This window comes from Protopterus annectens, chromosome 1.part1 (assembly GCF_019279795.1).
Source record: "Protopterus annectens isolate FY-2018-M chromosome 1.part1, PAN1.0, whole genome shotgun sequence".
NCBI lineage: Eukaryota > Metazoa > Chordata > Ceratodontiformes > Protopteridae > Protopterus > Protopterus annectens.
Genome location: NC_056726.1, coordinates 179,982,634 through 180,007,858, shown reverse-complemented (window position 1 = coordinate 180,007,858; position 25,225 = coordinate 179,982,634). Strand labels below are relative to the sequence as shown.

The 25,225-nt window shown below is 40.3% G+C and overlaps 1 protein-coding gene across 1 annotated transcript in view; it reads right to left on the bottom strand.

Moving 5' to 3' along the window:
- TTC26 (tetratricopeptide repeat domain 26) overlaps window positions 1–25,225 on the bottom strand; it is a 2,373,990-nt gene that overhangs the window by 1,892,531 nt on the left and 456,234 nt on the right. The window contains exon 4 of the mRNA XM_044073993.1: window positions 8,590–8,704. Coding sequence (XP_043929928.1) covers window positions 8,590–8,704 — 115 coding nt within the window. The remainder of the gene's footprint in view (window positions 1–8,589; window positions 8,705–25,225) is intronic.

Sequence of the window (25,225 nt, the reverse complement as noted above, 5' to 3'; positions counted from 1 at the left end):
TCAATGCCAAAAAGTGCAGTGTCATCCCCTTAGGTAAAAACTCTGTACCCATGAACTATTACATAGACAGCAGTCTACTTAACACAGAATGTATGATAAGAGACCTTGGGACCCAGGTGGACAGTAATCCGTCCTTTGATAGTCACATCGCACAGTAGTCAGGAAGTCCTTCTACGTGGCACACCTCATCATAAAAGGGTTCTCATCCAGGAAAAAAGAGGTCATTGTTCCTCTCTACTCGACACTCATTAGACCCATTATAGAGTACAACGCCCCTTTTGGAATGTACCTCACAAGACACCTGCAGCAGCTGGAAAGGCCACAGAAGTACCTCACAAAGAGGATTACTGGCCTCGAACAGATGCCCTACATTGACCGTCTCAAAAAACTCCAGCTTTACTATGTAGCATATCACCTACTCCGAGGTGATCTCTGCCTAACATATAAAGCTCTGTCAAACCCAGAGCTGTTGGACATGCTACACCTAAAGAAATCCCAATCCCTCCGAGCTACATGTTCTAGGGACCTAAACCTTGTCACCACAATAAATAGGACATGCTGGAGGGATAGATTCCTGTCCCAGAGACTTCCCATACTCTGGAACAGGCTACCCATCTATGTCAAGCAAAGTTCTTCATTAGCACTCTTCAAGAAAAATCTTGATGAGTGGATGGGAAATAGGAAATACACCCCAGGGATCACTTCTGTGTCTCTGCTCGACAGTGGCACAGGAAAATAACTTTCTTGGGTGGCATAAGCCAGGGAACCTTGCTGGCTAGGCTTACGTAGGCCCTCGGGCCGATAGCCTAGTACCTACCTATGAACCTATGTATATATTATAAGGAAAAAAAAACAGGACCCCCCCCCCAGAAGAATGAAAAATATATTCTTCAGAAAGGAGTTGAATCCATTGTAAGGTTATATTGAGTAAAAAGAATGTATAATCCAAGACATCTCAATCCATAAGAAGCCTGGGTAGGGGGTTGGAGGGTGGGTTGTGAGGTGAAAATGGACAACACACTTGAAACATTATGGCAAGTACATAACTTCTTTATTTGATGTCAATTTTCACCTTATCCTCACTGATGGAACAGAGTCCCTAGCATCCTTTACCTTAGGTGGCTCATGGGAGAATATTCCTTAGGACTATAGACCCCAATGCAGCTCTATCCCTGGAAACCAAATGCAATTTGTAATGAGTACTAAAGATATGGTGATTGGTCCATGTGGCTGCCGTACAAATACTGTCAATTGAAACTGGATTGAAAAGCAGAAGAAACAGTCATGGCTCTAGTAGAATGAGTTTTAGCAGGCCTGTGTAATTGCTTATTCTGTGAATGGTAAATATAAGAAATTCACTGAGAGAGCCATTTGGATAATGTCATTTTAGACACAGGAAGACCTTTTCTAGTGTCCAAAAAGGTTACAAATAGCTGATCAGTTTTCCTAAAAACCTTTGTTCTATGAAGATAAAAGCATAATTGTCTGTGAACCTCTAGCAAATGCAAAGAATATTCCACTTTATTTTAAAAATTGGGAAAAAAACACTATAGACTAATTCAATGTATTTTCTGAGACCACTTTGGGTAAAAAGGAAGGGTTAGTACGGAGGGAGACTCTATCCTTATGAAATATCAAATAAGGTGGTTGATATCATAAGGCTTGCAGTTCAGAAACTCTTCTAGTGGATGTGATTGCCAGTAGGAAAAGGGTCTTCAAGAAAGGAATTTCAGGTCACAGTGTGCTGCTGGCTCAAACAGGGGGCAAATAATATGCCTTAAAATGAAATTTAAGTCCCATGGAGGTGAAAAGTCTTTGTAAGGGGGTTTTAAAATTATTGTTCCTTTCAAAAAGGTAATGCAGAGTTTGTAAGAAATTAATGAAGATCTGTTGCTAGTCTTACCTTTACTGAAGCTGCAGGTGTGCCTTTATTAAGAAGCTGTGCTAGGAAATCCAAAACTGTATGAATAGACGCAGTGAAGGGGTCTATGCCAAGACTCTTAGCCCAACAAATAAAACATTTCCACTTACTGCGATAAATTCTATGGGTGGAGGGTTTGTGAAATGAAAAAATAATGTGTCGGACAGGGGAACAGAGAAGGGGTTGTTTGACTAAGACTGGAACTGGAGCAACCAAGCTGCCGACTTGAGATTGTGTAAATTCGGATGAACAATTCCCATTGGGTGTGTCAGGAGATCTTAAATTGAGTCCAGAATCCAAGGTTCATCCAAAAGAAGAGGCCACAGGAAGGGAAATCAAATCTATTGAGGCCAGTAGGGTGCAATCAGGATTATTGTCCTCATCAACCAAATGGTTTTCCGCAGGAAGGGTGTGATCAAAGGGGTATTGGGAAAGGCATAAAGAAGTCACAGGGGGGCAATCATGGGGGATCGCATCCCTTAGGGACTCTCCCAGAGGGGGAAATCAGAAAAAAACAGTTGATACACTTGTTGTTCATTGGAGAGGGAAAAAGGTTGCAGTAAGGCTGGCTCCATCAATGGAAAATTATCTCTGCAACTCTTTGATTGAGAGACTACTCATGAGGCATTAGAATAGTCCTGCTCAGTTTGTCTGCTATCACGTTGGACTTCCCCAGGATGTGCATTGCTATCAGAAAACGGATGGACAAAATTGCCCACTGCCAAATTCTGAGGGCTTCTTGACATAGGGGATAAGATCTGGTTCCCCCTTGTTTGTTGATGTAAAAGACTAGTGATAAAGTGTCCTACTTAACTGCAACAATCCCTTGAGGGGAAGAATCTTGTAATGCCTGCAATGCCAGAAGCACCACTCTCATCCCTAGGACATTTATAAGCAGATTGGCCTCAATGGGGGATCAGGTGCCTTGAACTGTCTTCCCCAGATAATGCCCCCCCCCCAATCTGGGAAGCAACTGTGGTCACGGTGGCTTTGAGCTGTGGGGGAAGATCTTGCTTGCAAATTCTGGTGAGGTGAATATTGAAAGACACAGAAAGTTCTAGGAAGGACCAATGTACTGATAGGAGCCATTGGAAGATTCTCATGTGGTAACATAATCAGAGAATTAGGGCAATTGCTGCAGCCATAGAACTGAGAGTCTGTAAGACTAGGCGAGCCAGTATCAAGTTTCTGAGAAGTAATACTACGACCTGAGACCCAACTGTCATCACTCTTGAGAGTGGCAGCTTGTCTACCATCTGATTTGTATCCAGGATTACACCTAAGAACACAAGGTTCTGCTTGGGTTCTAGAGAAGACTTTTCGAGATCTACCATGACACCTAAGAGTGCACAAACCTCTAGAATGTAGTCTCTTGTCTGAATAAGATTATGCCTGGTTGGGCTGGTAATCAGACAGTCATCTAGATATAGAAACACCAGGAATCCTTGTTGTCTCAAATGAGCTGTTACTACTGCCATGCATTCGGTAAACACTTTGGGGGTTGTAGTGAGTCCAAAGGGCAGAGCTCAAAACTGACAGTGGCTGGCTTCTAACCGGAAGTGCAAGTGTCTTCTGGACTGCCTGTCCATTTTTATGTGAAAGTATTCATCCTGAAGGTCTATACTACACATCCAGTTGTCCTTTTCCAGGAAAGGAAGAATGGACTGAACCACGACCATCTGAACCTTTGTCTTTTTTACTGACTTTTTGAGTTTGCTGACATCCAGAATAGGTCTCCAGTCCCCTGTTTTCTTTGGAACTAAAAAGAATCTTGAGTAGGTTTTGGATTCTATTTGGTCTGGTGGGACTTCTTGGATGACTCTTTTGTCGAGCAGCTTTTGAATTTGAATGGCTGCCTGTTCCTGTTGACAGGGTGGGACATCCGGGATCTTTTTGATTAAGGGAAGGGATTGGGAAAAAGGGATAAGATAGCTTCTGGATATGATATTCTGCACCCATTTGTCATTCATTATTCTTAGCCAGGCATGTAGGTGCAGAGACAGTCATCCCCTGAATGCCTCTGGGGCAAAACAATCGGGCCTCCCTTCAGGAGTGCTGGAAGGGCTTATTTACAAAAGAATGATTCTCTGGAGCCCAGGTTTTGCAGACCCCTCTGCCGCAAGGGGGCATCTTCCATTATTGTTCCCCCTTCTGCCTCAGGAGGAACTCTCACCATGTGTGTTCTGGAAAGAACCCTGTGATTTTCTGAACCACATCTTTTCACTGCCCCATTGACCCTTAGAGTAGGGTCACTGAGGTGTGGAAAAACGTATGCCAATGGCAGACAAGGTCTTACCTTCCTGTTCTCACATGGTTAGTATTTAGGCCCAAAAAGGGATGAGCCATCAAAAAGGGCATTTACAAAGGAAGACTTAAAAGGCGCTGTAAAGTTGCAAAGGCTCATCCATGCCTGCCTCCACATAGAGATGCCTGAACCTGCTGCCCTGCAATTTTCATCCGCTGCATAGGAAATGAGATGCATGGAAGCATTAGCGATAGAATGTAGGGTAGTGAGCTGAGAAGAAACTCTGCCTCATGACCCCTCAGCTACTGCACCTTTGAGGGAATCTGAAAGCGCTTTGATCAGATCCCTCTGCAACCTAGTAAAGTGAACCAGGTAATTCAGGGAATCACAGAGGAAAGGTCGCTGATGAAAAGACACGCTTTCCACATCTATCCATTGTCCTGGAATCTCTGTTAGGAGGCTGGTTAATGGAACTAGTCTCCGAGAGTTCCTTTTTGGTTGCTGCAACCCCACTGGTCCAAATCTTTTTTTGTCTAGAGGGGGCATAATGTATTTATTTGGTCTCTGAGGAGTAGGCTCAAGGGAATCTGGGGTCTCCCACACCTTCTTAGAAATTAATTCAATAAGTTCATCCAAAGGCAGAGATACCCAAGAGGAGGAAGGTCAAGAATCAAAGGCCTTCAGGTATACTGATTCCTCTGGAAAAGGATTGCTGGACTGGCAGCCACCACTCTGCTTCAATAATTCAAAGATATCTCCAAAGGAGACATCTTCAGGAGGTGACCATGGGGATCCCTCTCCTTCATCGAGGTCAGTATCAGAGGTGATGGACTCTTCAGGTGAGTCTAAATGCTTCCTCTTGCAAGTCCTCTTCCTAGGGACCTTCTCAATGGGATACTCTGGGGATGTTTCGGAAAAGGTGGGGATACCAACTGTGGTATCCTGAGGCCCAGGTTCACTCTGTCCCTGTGTAAGAGACAGCCTAGAAGGAAGACACTCCAGCTGAACAAAGGGAGTCTGAAGATCTGAAGAAGACCCAGTCCGAGAGGCTGGAGAAGCCATAGCCCTCTTCAGAGCCCTGAAAGCAGTCTGCTTCCAAACCAAGTGGGCCACCAAATCCAACAAAGAAACAGTCAGAGCTGTCACTCCTCAGCTCCAGAAGACAGAATGTCCGAAGATGAAGCTGGAGCTGAACTCACCTGAGCCGAAGTCCTGAGGATCAGGGACTGATCTGAAAGCCTCAGAGTCAATACCAGATCTGCAGACTCGACTGCTGTGAAATGGCTCCAAGAGTCCTCCAACTGTGACAGAGCAGAGGAGCTAAAGGCAAATGCCTGATCTGGAGAAGTCCTCTGATCAGATGTTGGACAGATCGAGATGTTCTAATCTCTTGACTCCAAAGCTTGGTTGGAAGTAGGAGGAGGAATGGAAATTGGGGTTGGAGACTTGGTTGGATCCGTAGCTCGAGGGGTGGAATCCGACAAAAGCTTTGGAACTACTTGGATCCGAAGGCCCTGATGGATCCAGAAATTTAGATTTTTTGCTCAATGGCACTGAGGAATCTTTCAGAGTTGAAGCATGGCATTTTTGAGGTTTGGACTGACTAGGAGACACAGAGTCCAAACTGGCAATGGCTTCAGAAAAAGGAAGAAGACCTTTCAACATCAATTTGTTTTTATTGTCAACCAAGGCCCTTTGGTTGAAACTGTGACAAATGCTACAGTCTTCATGAAGGTGTAATGCCCCTAAACAATACACACACATAGTGTGTGAAACACTTGAAGCATTGTCTTGCCACATTTTACACGTTTCTTGAAGTCTAAGGGATTGTCTGATTTATTGGCCATAGCAGAAAAAAAATTAGACAGCACCAAAAAATTTGTACACATGCACTACAATAGAAGAAAATTAGGAAATATTTAGGTTTTTTTTTTTTTTTTTTACAGACAGGAGAAGAAGCAACTACCAACAATGGTAGTAAAAGATTTAGCGACCACTAAAAAGAGGAGGTAAGGGGCCTACCAGCAATGGCAGTGAAGATTACCTAAAAAGGTAGAAAAAGGGGGTAAAGAGAATCAGAAAGGAGAATGATAGCAAGATATAACACTAGATGGAAGAACTATCAAGAAAAAGGAGTTATAAATGTGTTAATATAGAAAAACACTTATCTTAACTAGCAAAAAGGCAACCAACGTTCTTCACTAACGGGCAAACGACATCTGAGGTAATGTGTAAGGTGCATTCTGTGTAAAGGGGAGATGCCCACGAGCAAAGTTTGTGACCACGAGCTTTAGTAATGGCTGAGAAGAATCAGACCCTCAGATCCGAGGGGTGGATCCGAACCCATCAGTGAGGATAAGGTGAAAATTGATAACATCACATACATTATTAAAAACTGGAAAAGCAAGAGATTGTGGAAACCAAGAAAAGGCACAAATGGAAATATTCACTGAAGACTTAAATAAGCTAAATGGAGAGGAAGATGAAGCTCAACAATTAATAATTAAGATAGTGGGATATAAGATAAAAATGATGATGCATAATCAATCATTTGGAAGTGTCCAATAACAGATGGTATTCCTGCAGCAGATTGTAAATTGGGAGGTAAGAAAGTGATAAAGATCTGAAAGGTTTTGTTTAACAGTATTTTAAAAGGAGGGAGGAGTACTGCCTTCTTGAAAAAAAGCTGAAGTGGCTGCATTACCTAAAGAGGCTGAAGACCCTTTAGACCCTCCTTCAAATAGACTCATTTCAATTTTAAACAATAATTATAAAGTGTTTATGTCTACACTAGCTAAGAGAATGGCAAAGGTGCTGCCAAAATTGATAGATATTTATAAATGTGGTTTTGGGGAGGGGAAGTAAACATTCAACAACATTAACAGAATAAGCAGAATGTAAGTAAATGGTGTTATTATTGATGAGCATTGATGCACAGAATGCATTCTATAAAGTCAGCTGGGAGTTTGAGTAAGGTGTTAGTAGTAGCATTTGCATTCTTTGACAGAATAGCAGGGTTAATTAAGAGGGTATATAAAGGGTTGGAGGACAGAATTAAGGTGGAAATGTTTCTTTCCCTTTATTTTAATGTGCTTAATGTTTAATGAAAGCCTTGTATATCAAAACTAGATGTGTACATGGATCCTCCTTCAGAAGCTCGAAGTTTCAAAACTCCAAACTTCAAATGGCTGAGACCAGAAGATCTAAGTTTTGAAATATGAACATTCAGAACGGAGATCGCCATACTACGTGGACGAGTATATTTACCATTTTCCTCACTGTAGTGCGATCTCGGAGTTGGTATATTTATTTAGCAGGGGGTGCAAAAACATAACTTTTTTTTTTTGTTTTTATTTTTTTTTTTATTTAGTTTTTAAAAGTTTAAAACTTCAAACTTCTGGTCTTGGCCTTTTGAAGTTTGATGTTTTGAAACTTCGAGCTTTAGAAGAAGATCTGTGTACATAAAGTTTACATCTGTTAAAAATAACATACTACCTGTGATGTCTTCAGCTTAAAATAAGGATGGTCTGTAGAAGAAACTAGATTAAAGTTTTTCCCTGGGTATCCACTGAAAAGGGTAGTGTCCACTTGGATTCACTGAGTAAATAGAATGTAATAAATAACAAACTATCACCTGAGAAAAAAACTATCTTTATGCATGGTGTCATTTTTTCCTAACATTCTGCAAACTATAATCCAAGAAAATATGGGTGAGCCTATGAAAGTCAACTGCAAAACATCAATATTTTAGTCAAATGAAAAGAATAATGAAATTGTTGGCACAAATCCACATAGGAAAAAGTACTGTCTGCAGCAATGCTGACCCATTTTCAATCAGTGAGTCAATAGCAAAAGGAATGGCAAAGTAAGGGATGGAATTAAGTAATTGTTACCAGTCCTCCAGCTCTCAGGAGGATAGTGATCATTTCTTCCTGCCACATACAAGGAGGCTTTAAACCCTAGCCCAGACACACAAATTAATTGGGGCGGGGTGGGCAGAAAAAATGTCTGCATTGAATGTTGCATATGTGGAAGCAGGTGCAGATGAACTTCACTGATGTCGCTGCAAGTGCTATGTGGGGGGGGGGGGGTTAAAGCAGACCAGTAAAAACCTTCTCTGCTGTCAAGATGTCAAACTGTAAAAGTCCTTACTTCCTTTCTGTATTATTTCTGAGAGTGACAGAGACACCTGGACCTGGATGATAGTGAATGGGGGGAGGCAGTGGGTAAAGAACAATAAAAATAACTAGAAAAAAAGGAATACTGAACTACATTACAAACTACATTTTTTATCCCTGTTAGAAGTATTTTCTTAGCATTACACAAATGCAGTCAACCATTTCCTAAGTACTGATTAGGAAGGATACACAGACAATCTCTTTTCAAAATGCATGAAACACAGAGGTAAATAATAACTGATTACCTTTAAAAGCGGATTCTTCAGCTTCTTTGTACATCCCTAGGAAGAAGTAAGTACATGCCAGGTTCACCCAAACATCAGGATGGCAGCCCTCTCGCTCTGTTAATGTAAGATACTCCTTCAATACAAAACAAATAACACAAGGCATTTGTTATCTGCCAGTGGTCACATTTCCATATTTTATTCTGTGATGTTCTTAGTTTTTTTTCTCTTTCGTTCTGTCCTGTGTCTGCAGGTAATGTTTGCACACACACTGTTGTAGAAAGCAAGATCAAAATTTCTAATCTGACACTGTAGAGAGATGTTTCAGAATATTTACATTCAACAGCATTTTATCCTGCTTTTATATCAGCAAAGCTTAAGCAGCTTAGCATTTGTTATCTAAAAAGTATAGCTTTGCAAGTAAACTTACAATAATAGTACATGTTCGATTGATCACCCTTGCAGTAGCCTTAGCTATATGGATTATATCCTGCCAAGGATATAACAATCACCCAACTTCCAAAACCTTAAGGCACTTTCCATGCACCCACACTGTCAGACAGTGTGAGCTGAGCTGACAAAAAGACCAGCTTGGGCTCCAATCCCTTCAGAGATTTCTTGCCAACATAGAGAGGGAGGCTGAGCCCTGTAAGAACAATGCTAGGAACAACAACAAAATAAATGTCCAGATTCTGGCATACAAAACACACCAAAAAGTAAGGGGAATGGAGGGAGGGGAGGGAGCTGCTACTGTATCAATGACCATTCAAACATCTTCTGTTATGGTAAGTTTACTTATACAGCTGTACTATGTTCTTCACATGGATCACTGCTGAAGTAGTCGTAATTATATGGGTAGATTACCCTAGCTTACTACATTTGGGAGGTGGAAACAGAAGAGTCCAGGAGTCCCTGAAGAATGGTCCTAGCAAAGCCTGATCTGGACCAAGAAAAGGCATCAAGCTTATAGTGCTTTATGAAAGTATGTACACAGGACCAAGTAGCAGCTCTTCTTCTTACCTTCAGAAAAAATTATCTGAAGATTTACTTCTGTCAAGATAGTACCTGAGTTGCCAGTGGACATCCAAGATAAGGAGTATCCTTTCCCCATCATTTTTAGGTTCTGGAAATAAAACAGGGAGATGGATAGTTTGGCTTAAAGAAAATGTGGCTACAACTTTAGGCATAAAAGAAGAAAACAGTTCTCAAAGAAACCCTGTCCCTGTGGAAAATGAGATATGTGCTTGCAACTCAGAAACCCTTCTTACAGAGGTTAGAGCAATCAGTAAAACTGTTTTCCATGTTAAAAAGCTCAAGTCAGCCAGGCTAGCTGGTTGAAATGTAGCAAGTGTTAGCTTTAATAACACAAGATTAAGATCCCAATGAGTGGCCACCAGTTTTTGTGGAGGCCTCTTATGTAAAACCCTTTTCAAAAACATTTTGATATGAGACTGCACTGAAAGAAGAGGATCCATGGGCAGACATGCTGAAATGGATGATAAATGAACCTTGACAAAGGAATAAGAAAGGCCATAGAATAGTAACTACACAAATATTGTAACCAGAGAGCAACTAGCCATGAATGGGTGTAACCAGAGAGCAACTAGCCATGAATGGGTGCTGTCTATATCGGTGGCACCAACTGAAAAACCTTTTTCATTTGGCAATATATAATTTTCTAGTAGCAGGCTTTCTTGTCCCCATTAGCACCTGCTTCCCATCCTCAGTAAACAGGTGTCTAAAGGGAATTAAGACCCTATAACCTAGGCAGTCAGCTACTGTTGTTTGGGGTCAAGAGGTATCAAACACCTCTGGTCTTGTGTGAGTAAATCCAGTCTGTGAGGAAATTTGTGGTGACTGCCCCTGACCACTTTGAAAAAAGGGAGGGCAACTGTTGCCTGGGCTAGAAAGGAGTCACCATAATTATCTTTGGGGAGTCCTTCTGAATCTTCAAAAATTACATTGGATATTAGTGGAAAAGGTGGAAAAGCATAAAAAATTGCTGTCCAAAGAAAAGAAAATGTATCAGTCTTCCAGGCCTTCTTGCTTGGGGTCTTGGAGCAGAATTTTGTCAAGTGACTGTTTAGAGCAGAGGCAGAAAGATCTATTTGAAGTGCTCTCCATAGATTAATCAAATTATAGAAGATCCTCTGATTCTGTTTCCATTCAAGATAGTCTATCCTGGTCCAACTTAGCCTGTCTGCAACAAATTTTGAACCGTCAATATGCAACATGCCTATAGAGTGAAATTGTGCTGGAAAGTTATTCACAGGCTACCATGGCTAGCCTGCATAGAGTGTAAGACCTAGTTCCTGTTTGTTTATGTACTACATCACTATGGTGCCATCTGTAAACACTTGTATAGGTCCTGAATACCACAGATAATTGAAAGAGTTGAAAGCATTTATAAAGCTAACATTTCTTTATGTTTATGTGTTTTGGTCTGTTTTTCTTGTTCTAAAGATCTTGCACTTTTGCTGTCACTGTCACTGCTCCCCAAGCAACGTTTGACGGATCTGTTATGACTCACTGTATGGAGCAGGGGGTGGGAGGACAAGAGGAAACATGGATTCTGAGAAGTCTGGTGTCTCCACCACATAATCTCCCTTTTCAAAAATCCTAAAATTGGAATTTAAAAAGTCAAGGGATGTTGCATTAATTTCAGGTATAATTAAATTTTTGTCATCTGGAGTCTTGCAAGAGGTATTGTGCGTATCATAGATGTTATGAGACCCATAAGCCTAAGGAATCCCCTTGCTGAGATGGGTGTTGGAGTGAAAAAACTCAAGAATAAATCTAAATACACATCTAGTTTTACCAATGGAAGAAAAACTCTTTAAACTGAGGTCTCCAGGAGGAATTCACTTCTAAATTTCGAAATCCCAAAATCTCGAGTTTCAGAACATTGAGTTCAGAATCCTGAGATCTTGGAATCTCGAAATAGTGAACCCTCCCCCAATACACCACTAAACACATTAAAAACAAGTGTATGCAGGAGGGCAAGCCCCCTGCACCTCCCACGTGGGGGGGGGGCTATGCCCCCACACCACCCGCAACTTAAATATACCAACTCAGAGATCGCACTACAGCGAGGACAAGGGATATTCTCCTGGTCCACACTGTATGCCGATCTCCGTTCAGGATTTCAAAGTTTTAAATCTTCGATCATATGAGATTCGAAGTTTTAGACTTTGAAATTCTGAAGTGCTCCCCTCCAGGAGACACTTCCAGGAAAATAATCCTGTGAAAAAGAATCAGAAAATTCCTTCAGATTATTTGTTTATTAAAATATTTACAGAAATATGAAAAAGTCATCTTATTTGCATAATTAATAGTATAAATAATAGGCAATATTTCTCACTCTCTATAACCTACAGTATCAGTATCAATGACAATTTTCTTCAACATTAAAGTCAAATGTTTTATCTGATGTTATGATATATTCTGTATATCAGTTGTTTTCTGAAACAATCTGATACACTGCAAATCTTCATAATTATTAGCAAATTACTCTCAGTATCTCTAGCATAGTGCAATACACATACTTAGTGATGGTGGGAGAAGGAAGGGGAGGAGCTTGGAGCTCAGGTCCATAGCTGGAAAATGCAGCAGTGTCTGATCCGATGTGGATCCGAAACCCACAGGTTGAAGACAAATAAAGCACTAAGGCATATCACATTATGCCCTCAATACTGCTTACTCAGTTATGAAACTATAAATGAAAATATGAATAACCCATCTCTTGCAATACATTCTAAGTTGAATAACCCATCTCTTGCAATACATTCTAAGTTAACAATCAGTGTTCACTTTACTTCTTACACCTAGTCATTTCATATGCTGTCTATAATTGATTGGTAAGTCAATTAATTCAAGAATCTAGCCCCAAAAAGTCATTATGATACAAGTTGTACATGTGAAAGCTAAGCACGGTAACAGAGATTTGGAAAGGAAAGGGATAGCAGTATATTCTAGCACAAGGAGGGACTGTGGTACCTTGAAAAGTATTACTTGCTGAACTGTCATAATGTCTGCTAGCCTCAGTCTTGTTGCTGAGGACGGATCTCCATAAAACAGATCTTGATTTCCATTAAGGGCAAACACAGCATTAGTCCAAAATGAAATCATATTCACCCATTCTGGTGCTCCTTTTTAATTCATATCAATATTTTAAACATTTACTTCTTTAATGAACACAAAATATGTACTTATGTGGACGTATACACTTGCTGTGAATGGCACGACTAAGAAAAGTCATGAGTGAAAAATTCTGTGGCGGCTGGTGACTTCAAATCAAAGGGGGGCTGCAGGGGACAGCTGAATGGGTGGGGTCAAGGGGGAGGGGTGTGGTCAACTAGAAAGGGGAGGAGCTATGCTCAAAACTACAAAAACTAACTTTAATTAAATACGCTGCCCTGGGTGGCAAACCATCATTATGAGAGTCCAATCAAGACAAAAATAAGTGTAGAAGAATAAAAATATTTCAATGCATTGGCTGCATGACAGCTTACTTAATATCTAGATGGAAACAAAAGGTTGTGAGGCATGAAAAAATAAATTACTTTTTAAATACATTACTGGAATGCCAGTCAAAATCAAGTACAAGAAAAACCAGAAGCACTCAACTCAAACCACTTCTCCTTGCACTGCAGTTCTAATTATAATTTATATTCAGCTTTATTAAAGTACCAAGTAACATGCTGAAAGTAGAAATCTCTGCGATGCCCCCACTTGTAAAAATGTTTCTTATCCAAAAAAGACCTGCTGCGTGACAACTATCTACTTGTTTCATGGGGAAAACATGTAAGTAAAAAATGAAAAGCAAACAAGAAACAAGCTCAAGATACATTGCTTAAAGGATTACTGTACAGGTTATGGACCACACATGATTGGCATTCTGTTTAGTTTACGGGTAAAGTCTGTAGAGATGACTGGAAGTCTCCAACAAGTATAATGAGCTTTTTAAAATAATGGAATCCTGTCCTTTAATACCCAAGGCTTATACATTATCTAGTCAAGTATTCTCTGCATGGCAACATCAGAAAGGCTTTCAATGTTGGCAATTCTTTAACAGTATGCTTATTAAAGCTTACTTGCATCTTACGATCTCAGACAAGCTTACCTTATGGTCATTAAAGCATTGCTACTTAAACACAGAGCAACAGGCACTTTGAGTAATAAGCATAAATCAACAGTACAAAAATATGACAGAAACCAGACCTTTCTGCAAAATCAAGGACAGATGAAAAGCCACTATAGTACTTGTGTCTACCTTGGATGGGGGGGGGGGGGCACTGCACATTTACACTGCATAACTACTCCTTGCCTTGCTTGGACACATCCAGAGTCACTACATGGTGGAGTGGGGTGCAACAAGTATGTCACAATTTGAAATGTCTCTGGCTGACTGTGATGGCCCTGACACATGTGTCATACCTCTCAACCTCAGAGCAAGAAATCTGGACAAAGCCATACACAGAAGTGGGACAAATGCCCAAAAATAAGGACAATTTTTAAATATTGCTCTAATAAACTTAGAAAGATAATAGAATAGGTCTTGCATTAGTATGACTTTTCTGAAGGGTATAAAATTTGAAACTCAAATGTCTGTCATTATTTTCTAACTTCAGTCTTTAGTGATTTGTCACTAATTTGCCAAAAAACACAATTTTATGAAAAATGGACCAAATGTGATGCAAAAATATAAAATAGCCACACAATACAGCTGGGAACCTGTCAAAGAAGGGACACTTTAATATTAGTACTGCTAACTTGAGCAGCTGACAAAATAAAAGAATCTACATGCATTTCAAGTAATCTATAACTTTGATTATTACAGTTATTTCTTAATTGTAAACCCTCCATGTTTTCTACCAAAATTGCTATTTTGCGGAGGGATTATTAGGGGGAAGAGCAACATTTTGAGCCAAAATCGGGGATAGTTGAGAGGTTGGCTATGCCTAATTCTATAAAGCAATTTATTTGCATGTACCTCTCAACCTGTTAATGCAGTAAATCTGAACAAGGCCAAATATATTGGGGGAACATATAAACAGTACTAAAAATTGCTCTTGTATAAATTGAGACTACTGATAGAATAACAGTTCTTACTTTAGCATGCATTTTTCTGAAGGTTATGAAGTCTGAAACTCAGTGTATCATTATTTAGTGACTTAATTTCTAAATGATTTGCCAGAAAACTACAAATTTTATGAAGAGCAAACCAAAAATAAGAAGCAAAAATCTATTAATTCTTTGAAAATCTGGACAGTTGGGAGGTATAGTTCAGCTGGGCCTGTCTGAGTTTGCTGCCCTTCCCCCCTGACAAAATCATGGTTGAATGGAGCCTCTGCAACCATTCCAATGAACCATTACTTGGCTATTTCACTCCATTTACCATAAACACTAATGTGCATACTGCTTTACTTCTATGATGAGTTGGACTTCATTTGAAAGTTTTATTTTGTATTTTACAGCACAAACACTAAAGTCATCTACTAAATAAACCAATGCAGTCTCACAATGAAAACTTAGCATTAAAACTTCTCTGCCCTTGAAACTCACATTCATTGAAACAGCATTGAAACCCACATTCAAAGAAAATACATTTTGCCAGTGGCAGATAAAGATTAATTTGGGGCTGTTTTCAAATCATAGGCCCCTTGCATATGAAATATCCATGTGCTCTTTGATACACCTTCCTCATTGTACTGAATTATATTCCTTGTACAATATATTACAGTTGTGAGGGCATTTTAAATTTGTTTTGAACATTTTTCCAGTAAGCAATGAAACAAAATGCATGCACCCATAATGACAAAACTGCCCAGTTCAGAACATTTATCATAAAAGTCTACTCAGACTTCCACAGTCCACCATTATCAGTAAATATGCACAATTCTACAGTCCACCATTATCAGTAAATATGCACAATTCTACAGTCCATTATCAGTAAATATGCACTATCTCTGAAGAAGTAAAAGTCATCTAAATAATTCCACATTAAAGAAATCTGTAACTAATGAAGAGGCTGTTGCTAGCAAACACCTTTATATTTCATGGTTTCATCGAAAAATAAAGTGTCCGTTGCCCCTCAAGAATAAATTGCCTATATTACATTAAAAAAATGATAAGCTAGTAATATTGCAAGAGGAAATGGATGGTAAACTGATAACAGACTCATAGTTAGTATCTTCACCAAGGAGAACATTCTCAGTACGGCAGCATCCACCCCTTGTGGGAGTAGAACCCACAACCTTCTGCATCAAAGGCAAGTACACAACCTGTTGTGCTATTAACAAGGCAAACAAACTTCACTTAAGCAACACTAAACTTCTGTTCCCCTGCAGCTCTCAGCTCCTTGTAAAATCTACTCAATACTCAACTTCGCAGCACAAGAAAACTGGAAAAAGCCAAAATGTATTGGGGGGGGTCAAAAGCCCAAAAACCAGGGACACAAACATTGCTTGTATAATCTTGGAAAGTTGCTAGAACCATACATTTTACTGCCAAGCTCCCTGTGCAAAACAGAGCAACATACCACTACGCCAAATCAGCTGCTTTGTAAAAGAGGAAGACTGAAACTTAAATGGCTATCATTTAGTGAATTCAGTTTTCACCATAGCTGTCAACTTCTTAGTACAAAACACCTGGACAAACCCAGTGATGAGGGAATACAGCCCTCAAACATTCAGTGAATTCAGTTCTTGCCATAGCTGTCAACCTTAGCACAAAAAACCTGGACGAAGCCAATAATGGGGGAATACAGTCCCAAAAATAGGGATAAATTTCAAATATTCATCTTATAAACTTAGAAAATTGCTAGAATAAAAGGTTGTGTTACGGTTGTGTTACTATGTATTTTCTGAAGAACATGAAGTCTAAAATTCAAATGCCTGTCAATTTTACTGCTGACAGAATAAAAACAATTTTCAGCAGAGACCCAGGGAGAAATACTGCAGACATGTCTTTGTAAAATGACAGGGCACCAGAGCAAATCCACACAAACACAGGGAGGAGATGCAGACTCCACACAGAAGGCACCCCAGCTAAGAATCAAACCAGAAAACCTATAGCTGTGAGGCAACAATACTACCACTGCACCATCAAATATGCAATAACTTAAACATTCAGAAACCTGAAGTCTGAAATTCAAATGCCTGACAATTTTATTTAACATTTGTTAATCAGGACAGTCTGACTTGGAACAAAAAAAAATTTCAGCAGAGGCCCAGGAAGAAATAATGCAGACATGTCTTTGTAACATGGGAGGACACAAAAGCAAACCCACACAAACACAGGGAGAAGAAAAAGACCCCACAAAGAAGGCACCCCAGCCAAGAAGCAAACCTGAGAACCTGAAGCTGTGAGGCAACAGTGCTACAACTGCACCATCAAATATCAAGCATTGCAATATTTACAAACCACAGATATTATGAGGAACAGATCAGATCAAATATGAGGCAAAAATATGCAGTTTTTTTTTCACAAATGGTGGTGGGTAGGGAATTCAGGTCTTTAACACCTGCATACAAGGTACAAGGTTCAAGCCTGAGGTATTCCCTACCACACACACACACACACACACACACACACACACACACACACACACACACACACACACACACACACACACACACACACACACCTGTAGTAGCAAACCACAAAAACTAAATATACTGCACTGGGTGCCAAACCGTCATTATGAGAGTCCAGTCAAGACAAAATGAAGTGTAGAAGAATAAAAATATTTCAATGCATTGGCTGCACGACAGCTTAATATCTAGATGGAAACAAAAAAGGTTGTGAGGCATGAAAAATAAATTACTTTTTTTTAAATACATTAATGGAATGCCAGTCAAAATCAAGTATAAGAAAAACAAGCAGCACTCAACTCAAACCACTTCTTGCACTGCAGTTCTAATTATAATGTATATTCAGCTTTATTAAAGTAACAAGTAACATGCTGAAAGTAGAAATCTCTGATGCCCCCACTTGTAAAAATGTTCCTTATCCAAAAAAAGACCTGCTGCCTGACATCTACTTGTTTCATGGGGAAAACATGATCAAAGTAAAAAATGAAAAGCAAACAAGAAATAAGCTCAAGATACATTGCTTAAAAGGATTACTGTACAGGTTATGGACCACGCGATTGGCATTCGGTTTACGGGTAAAGCCTGCAGAGATGACTGGAAGTCTCCAAGTGTAATGAGACTCTTAAAATAATGTAATTTTGTCCTTTATTACAAATACTGGCATATGCATTTCAATACCCAAGGCTTATACATTATCTAGTTAAGTATTCTCTACATGGCAACAGAAAGGCTTTCAATGTTGGCAATTCTTTAACAGTATGCTTATTAAAGCTTACTTGCATCTTGCAATCTCAGTCAAGCTTACCTGATGGTCATTAAAGTATTGCTACTTAAACACAGAGCAACAGGCACTTTGAGTAATAAGCATAAATCAACAGTACAAAAAATATGACAGAAACCAGACCATTCTGTAAAAATCAAGGACAGATGAAAAGCCACTCTAGTACTTGTGTCTACCTTGGATGGGTGGGATTCTCTGCACATTTACACTGCATAACTACTATTTGCCTTGCTTCGACACATCCAGAGTCACTACATGGGGGAGTGGGGTGTAACAAGTATGTCACAGTTTGAAATGTCTCTGGCTGACTTGTGATGGCCCTGACACATTTGTCATACCTCTCAACCTCAGAGCAAGAAATCTGGACAAAGCCATACAAAGAAATGGGACAAAGGCCCAAAAATAAGGACAATTTTTAAAATATTGCTCTTATAAACTTAGAAAGCTAATAGAGGTCTTGCATTAGTATGAATTTTCTGAATGGTATGAAATCTGAAACTCAAATGTCTGTCATTATTTTCTAACTTCAGTCTTTAATTATTTGTCACTAATTTGCCAAAAAACACAATTTTATGAAAAATGGACCAAAAATGTGATGTAAAGATATAAAATAGCAACACAATACAGCTGGGAACCTGTCAAAGAAGCGACACTTTAATATTAGTACTGCTAACTTGAGCAGCTGACAAAATAAAATAAATCTACATGCATTTCTGAAATAAAAGTAATCTGATTATTACAGTTATTTCTTAATTATAAACCCTCCATGTTTTCTTCCAAAATTGCTATTTTGCGGAGGGATCATTAGGGGAAGAGCAACATTTTGAGTCAAAATCAGGGACAGTTCAGAGGTTTGGCTATGCCTAATTCTATAAAGCAATTTATTTGCATGTACCTCTCAACCTGTTAATGCAATAAATCTGGACAAGGCCAAATATATTGGGGGAACATATAAACAGTACTAAAAATTGCTCTTGTATAAACTGGGATATAAATCTGGACAAGGCCAAATATATTGGGGGGAACATATAAACAGTACTAAAAATTGCTCTTCTATAAACTGGGACAGTTGATAGAACAGGTCTTACTTTAGCATGCATTTTTCTGAAGGTTATGAAGTCTGAAACTAGGTGTGTCATTATTTAGTGACTTAATTCCTAAATGATTTGCCAGAAAACCACAATTTTTTATGAGGAACAAACCAAAAATAAGAAGCAAAAAATCTATTCATTCTTTGAAAATCTGGACAGTTGGGAGGTATATTTCAGCTGGGGCTGTCTAAGTTTGCCGCCCTTCCCCCTCACAAAACCATGGTCGAATGGAGCCTCCCTGCAGCCATTCCAATGATCCATTAATTTGCTATTTCACTCCATTTACCATAAACACTAATGTGCATACTGATTTACTTCTATGATGATTTGAACTTCATTTGAAAGTTTTATTTTGCATTTTACAGCACAAACACTAAGACATCTGCTAAACAAACTTGGCATTAAACATTCTCTGCCCTTGAAACTCACATTCATTGAAACAACATTAAAACCCACATTCAAAGAAAATACATTTTACCCGTGGCAGATAAAAATTAATTCTGGGCTGTTTTCAAATCATAGGCCCCTTGCATATGAAACATACATGTGCTCTTTGATACACCTTCCTATTGCTTTGAACATTTTTCCAGTAAACAATGAAACAAAACTGTCCAATTCAGAATATTTCCATCATAAAAGTCTACTCAAACTTTTACAGTCCACTATTATCAGTAAATATGCACAATTCTACAGTCCACCATTATCAGTAAATATGCACAATCTCTGAAGTAGTAAAAAAGTCATCTAAATAATTCCACGTTAAATAAATCTGTAATGAAGAGGTTGGTGCTAGCAATCACCTTTATATTTCATGGTTTCATCGAAAAATAAAGTGTCTGATGCCCCTGTGGAATAAATTGCCTAAATTACATTAAAAATAAGCTAGTAATCTTGCAATAGGAAATGGATGGCAAACTGATAACAGGGTCATAGTTAGTATCTTAATTTTCAGTACGGCAGCATTCACCCCTTATGGGAGTAGAACCAACAACCTTCTGCATCAAAAGCAAGTACACAACCTTTTGTGCTATTAGCAATGTGAGCTGACTTAGCATCATCAGCACTAAACTTCTCTTCCCCTGCAGCTCTCAGCTCCTTGTAAAATCTACTCAATACTCAACTGCATCTCAACTTTGCAGCACAAGAAGTCTGGAAAACGCCAAATTTATTGGGGTGGGTCAAAAGGGCAAAAACCAGGGACACATTAAACATTGCTTGTTTAATCTTGGAAAGCTGCTAGAATAAAATGCTGTGTTACCACCATACATTTTACTGCCAAGGTCCCTGTGCAAAAGAGTCAGAACAACATACCACTATGCCAAATCACCTGCTTTGTGAAAGAAAAATGCTGTGTTACCACCATACATTTTACTGCCAAGGTCCCTGTGCAAAACAGTCAACAGCAACATACCACTACGCCAAATCAGCTGCTTTGTGAAAGAGAGGAAGACTGAAACTTAAATGGCTATCATTTAATGAATTCAGTTCTCACAATAGCTGTCAACCTCTTAGCACAAAACACCTGGACAAACCCAGTAATGAGGGAATACGGCCCTCAAACATATTCAGTGAATTCAGTTCTTGCCATAGCTGTCAACCTTAGCACAAAAAACCTGGACAAAGCCACTAACAGGGTATTACAGTCCCAAAAATAAGGACAAATTTCAAATAGCCATCTTATAAACTTAAAAAATTGCTATAATAAAAGGTTGTGTTACTATATATTTATTGCTAGAATAAAACGTTGTTTTACTATGTATTTTCTGAAGAATATGAAGTCTGAAATTCAAATGCCTGTCAATTTTACTTCTGACGGAACAAAAACAATTTTCAGCAGAGGCCCAGGGAGAAATACTGTAGACACATGTCTTTGTAAAATGGCAGGACACCAGAGCAAATCCACACAAACACAGGGATAAGATGTAGACTCCATACAGAAGGCACCCCAGCCAAGAATCAAACCAGAAAACCTATAGCTGTGAGGCAGCAATACTGCCACTGCACCATCAAATATGTAAGGAACTAAACATTCAGAAACCTGAAGTCTGAAATTCAAATGCCTGTCAATTTTATTTAACATTTGTTAATCAGGACAGTCTGACTTGGAAAAAAAAACAATTCTCAGCAGAGGCCCAGGAAGAAATAATGCAGACATGTCTTTGTAACATGGGAGGACACAAAAGCAAACCCACACAAACACAGGGAGAAGATATAGACCCCCCCAAAGGCAGCACCCCAGCCAAGAAGCAAACCTGAGAACCTGCAGCTGTGAGGCAACAATGCTACCACTGCACCATCAAATATCAACTATTGCAACATTTATAAACTACAGATATTATGAGGAACAGTTCAGATCAAATATTAGGCAAAAATCTGCAATTTTTTTACAAATGGTGGTGGGTAGGGAATTCAGGTCTTTAACACCTGCATACAAGGTACAGGGTTCAAGCCTGAGGTATTCCCTACCACACCACCATGAGCCTAACCACCAGTATATTGCACCAGGGGCATTCTCACACACACACACACACACACACACACACACACACACACACACACACACACACACACACACACACACACACACACACACACACACACACACACACACACACACACGTGTCCTGTAGTACATCCCTGTCCGCAAACCACCACTAATTCCATAAATCCAGGACCACCACTAATTCCATAAATCCAGGTCCACAAAATGGTCGATTTTTATTTTGTTAATTTGAAGTTGAGGGGGCTGCAGTCCGGCAGTCCAATAGCACGGGCCGCCCCTGGAAAAATTACATTCAAAATGGGAGTAATCAAAGTTGAAATTTTCAGCTCTCCCCAGGATGCAGTGACTTCAGTTGATAATATTAAATAATAGGGTTCAAGGGAAGAAATACCCTGCATGGCTGGTGAGAAGCCTTACACTTCATGAAAAACAGACTATGAATTATGGTTGGTATAGATCTAGCATTATGGTAAATATGTAATTTTTGTACCTAACACTGAGACTTTCATCACCAGCAACGCTAAGACACAGTTTGAAGCTAGACTTCTTAAGTGGTTCTTAAAATAAATGCATTGAATAATGGTAATGGTGGTACCAAAAGAAAATGTAGATCTTGAAATCACATCCAGCTTTTAGTGACATTTTTTTAAAGGGAATTGTTCATCCAAATAAAAAATAAGTTATCTACTCACCATAAAGTTCCATCTGAGTAGTTGTACTTCATTTGTCTTCAACCTGTGGGTTTCGAGTCCACATCGGATCCGGCACGACCGCATTTTCCAGCTATGGATCTGAGCTCCAAGCTCCTCCCCTTACCCACAATGCCCCCTGTCTCCCTTCTCCCTTCACTTCAAGTTTGCTGCCTAAGAAGTACCAGACACCTGACCCAACAGCATCTTATCATAATCATGAGTCATTACCAACTCCCGGGCCTGGACAGGGCCAAGGACCTCACAAATGATATAAAGGTATATGAAGACTGTACAAAAGATAAGGTCAGGGGGAAGGGGGGGGGGTTGAAGACAAATGAAGTACAACTACTCAGATGGAACGTTATGTTGAGTACATAACTTCTTTATCTGAAGTAGTTTACTTCATTTGGTCTTCAACCTGTGGGACAGAGTCCCCAGCTACCAAAAATTCCTGGGTGGCCCTCATGGAAGAATATTCCGGAGCACCACAGAACCAAAGGATGCTCCGTACCTAGACATAATATCCAGCTTGTAATGTGAAATAAAGGTATGAGATGAGAACCAAGTGGCTGCCGAACAGATATCATCCAGAGGCACCCTAGACCAGAAGGCAGCTGACGTAGCCATAGATCGAGTAGAATGTGCCTTCACTAGTCCTGGTACAGACGTGCCTTTCACAGCATAGGCTTGAGCAATGCATTGGGAAATCCAGCGAGCAATAGTTACCTTGGAGACTGGCTTGCCTAAGAAGGATTTAGCATATGACATGAACAGCTGATCCGATTTATGAAAAGATTTCTTCCTGTGCAAGTAAAATCTCAATTGCCTATGAACATCAAGCAGATGCAGCTTGTATTCCTCTTTGTTTTGGAAGTTAGGGGAAAAAAAACTGGTAAATTGATAGTCTGATTAATATTAGCTTCCGAGGCTACCTTAGGAAGAAAGGAAAGATGGATTAGTGTGTAGCGACACTCTGTCTTTGTGAAAGATCATGTAAGGCATTTTTATAGAGAGAGCGTGAATGCCCTTCTGGCTGAGGTAATGGCAACCAAGAAAGCAGTTTTCCAGGTCAAAAACTGCAAATCAACTGAAGCCACAGGCTCAAAGGGTGCAGAGACTAATGCCTGTAACACTAAGGTAAGATCCCATGGAGGCACAGGGTCCTTAACCGACGTCTAAGAAGAAAGGCCCTTTAAGAAAGGTCTTACAAAGTTTGGAAGAAGCCAAAGAAGACATTCACCCCAACATGAAAATTAGAAATAGCTGTCAGATGTGCTTTAATTGCAGAGGAACTGGCACCCTGATGAAAAATACTCACCAGAAAATCTACGGCAGCCAAAAGAGGTGCAGTAAAGGGATCCAAACCCTGCTGAGTGGCCCATATAGAGAAACATTTCCATTTACTACAATAAACCTTTCTGGTAGAGGATTTGTGAGCCGCTACCTAAATGGACTTAACAGGGGATGACAATGTCCTAATAATCATGGGAACTGCAGCAGCCAAGCCAAGAGCTTCAGACTGCCCAGATCTGGGTGAGGGATCCCTGAGGGATGAGAAAGAAGATCCAGAACTGGATCCAACTTCCATGGAGGAACTACCAGAAGAGACCACAGTAAGGGAAACCAAACCTGACGAGGCTAGAATGGGGCGATAGGATCACAGTGCTCACCAGCTTTCAAGCTTTCTGAAGAAACTTTGACATGAGACGAAGCGGAGGATAAGCATAAAGGATACCGGAAGGCCAAGCATGCACCAGTTCTTCTCTGGGGGCTTGCCCCTGCGAGGGGGGGGGGGTTCAGAGTGAAAAGCTCACTGCATTTCGCGTTAGAAGGAGATGCGAAGAAATCAAAGCAAGGACGACCCCACCTTATGAAGATCTGTTCCGTTACTGAAAGATTCAGAGACCACTCGTAAGGCATCAGAACAGATCTGCTGAGCCTGTTCACTAGAATGCTGGACCACCCTGGAATGTGCATCGCTACTAGAAAGCGGCCGGTAGAGCTCGCCCATTCCCACACACTCATGAATTCTCGACAGAGGGGATCAGATCTGGTTCCTCCTTGTTTGTTGATATACCAGACCACTAACATACTGTTTGTCTGAATAGCAATCGTCCCTAGAGGAAGATAAGCATGAAAGGCCTGCAATGCCAGAAGGACCGCTCTCATCTCTAGTACGTTGATAATGCAAACTGGTCTCGGAAGGGGACCATGTGCCTTGGACTGTCCTTCTTGAGCAGTGCCCCCCCCCACCCCAGCTGGGTGGTGTCCATGGTCACCTTGGTTTTGGGCAAGGCAGGGTGAAAGGAACGTCCCTTGAGGAGATCCAGGGATTGAATCCACCACCAAAGGGAGTCTTTGCATACTCTTGAGATTCTCATAGGAAAAGACAGAGGAAGATCTAACAGGGAGCACTGGACCACAAATGCCCACTGAAGAACTCTCATATGAGGATGAGCCAGTGGCATGAGATTGATCGTGGCCGCCATGGAGCCCAATGCCCTTAGGACAGCTTCAGCTGTCAGTACTTGTGCCTGAAGAATGTGCAATACATGTAATCTCAGACTGCGTATCCTGTCTGAAGTGAGGAAGACCTTCATTAGAGTAGTATCCAGCCGAGCCCCGATGAAGTTCAGAATCTGGACCGGGACCAGTGAAGATTTGTTCAGACTGATGGTGATGCCCAATTTATTCACTAGCCGAAGTAAGTAATCCCTGGCTTGGCAAAGTAAATGCTCTGAAGGGGCAGCAAGGAGCCAATCATCTAGGTAAGGAAAGACCTGAATACCCTGAAGCCTCAGGTGAGTGGCTACAACTGCCATTACTGTGGTGAGACCAAAGGGAAGGGCTCTGAACTGATAATGACTGTCTCCCAGCCGGAAGCGAAGAAACCTCCGGGAGCACATGTCCATCTTGATGTGAAAGTACACATCCTAGAGACTGATTGAGCACATCCAGTCTTTGGCCTGCAAAAAAGGCAGGATAGACTGAAGAGT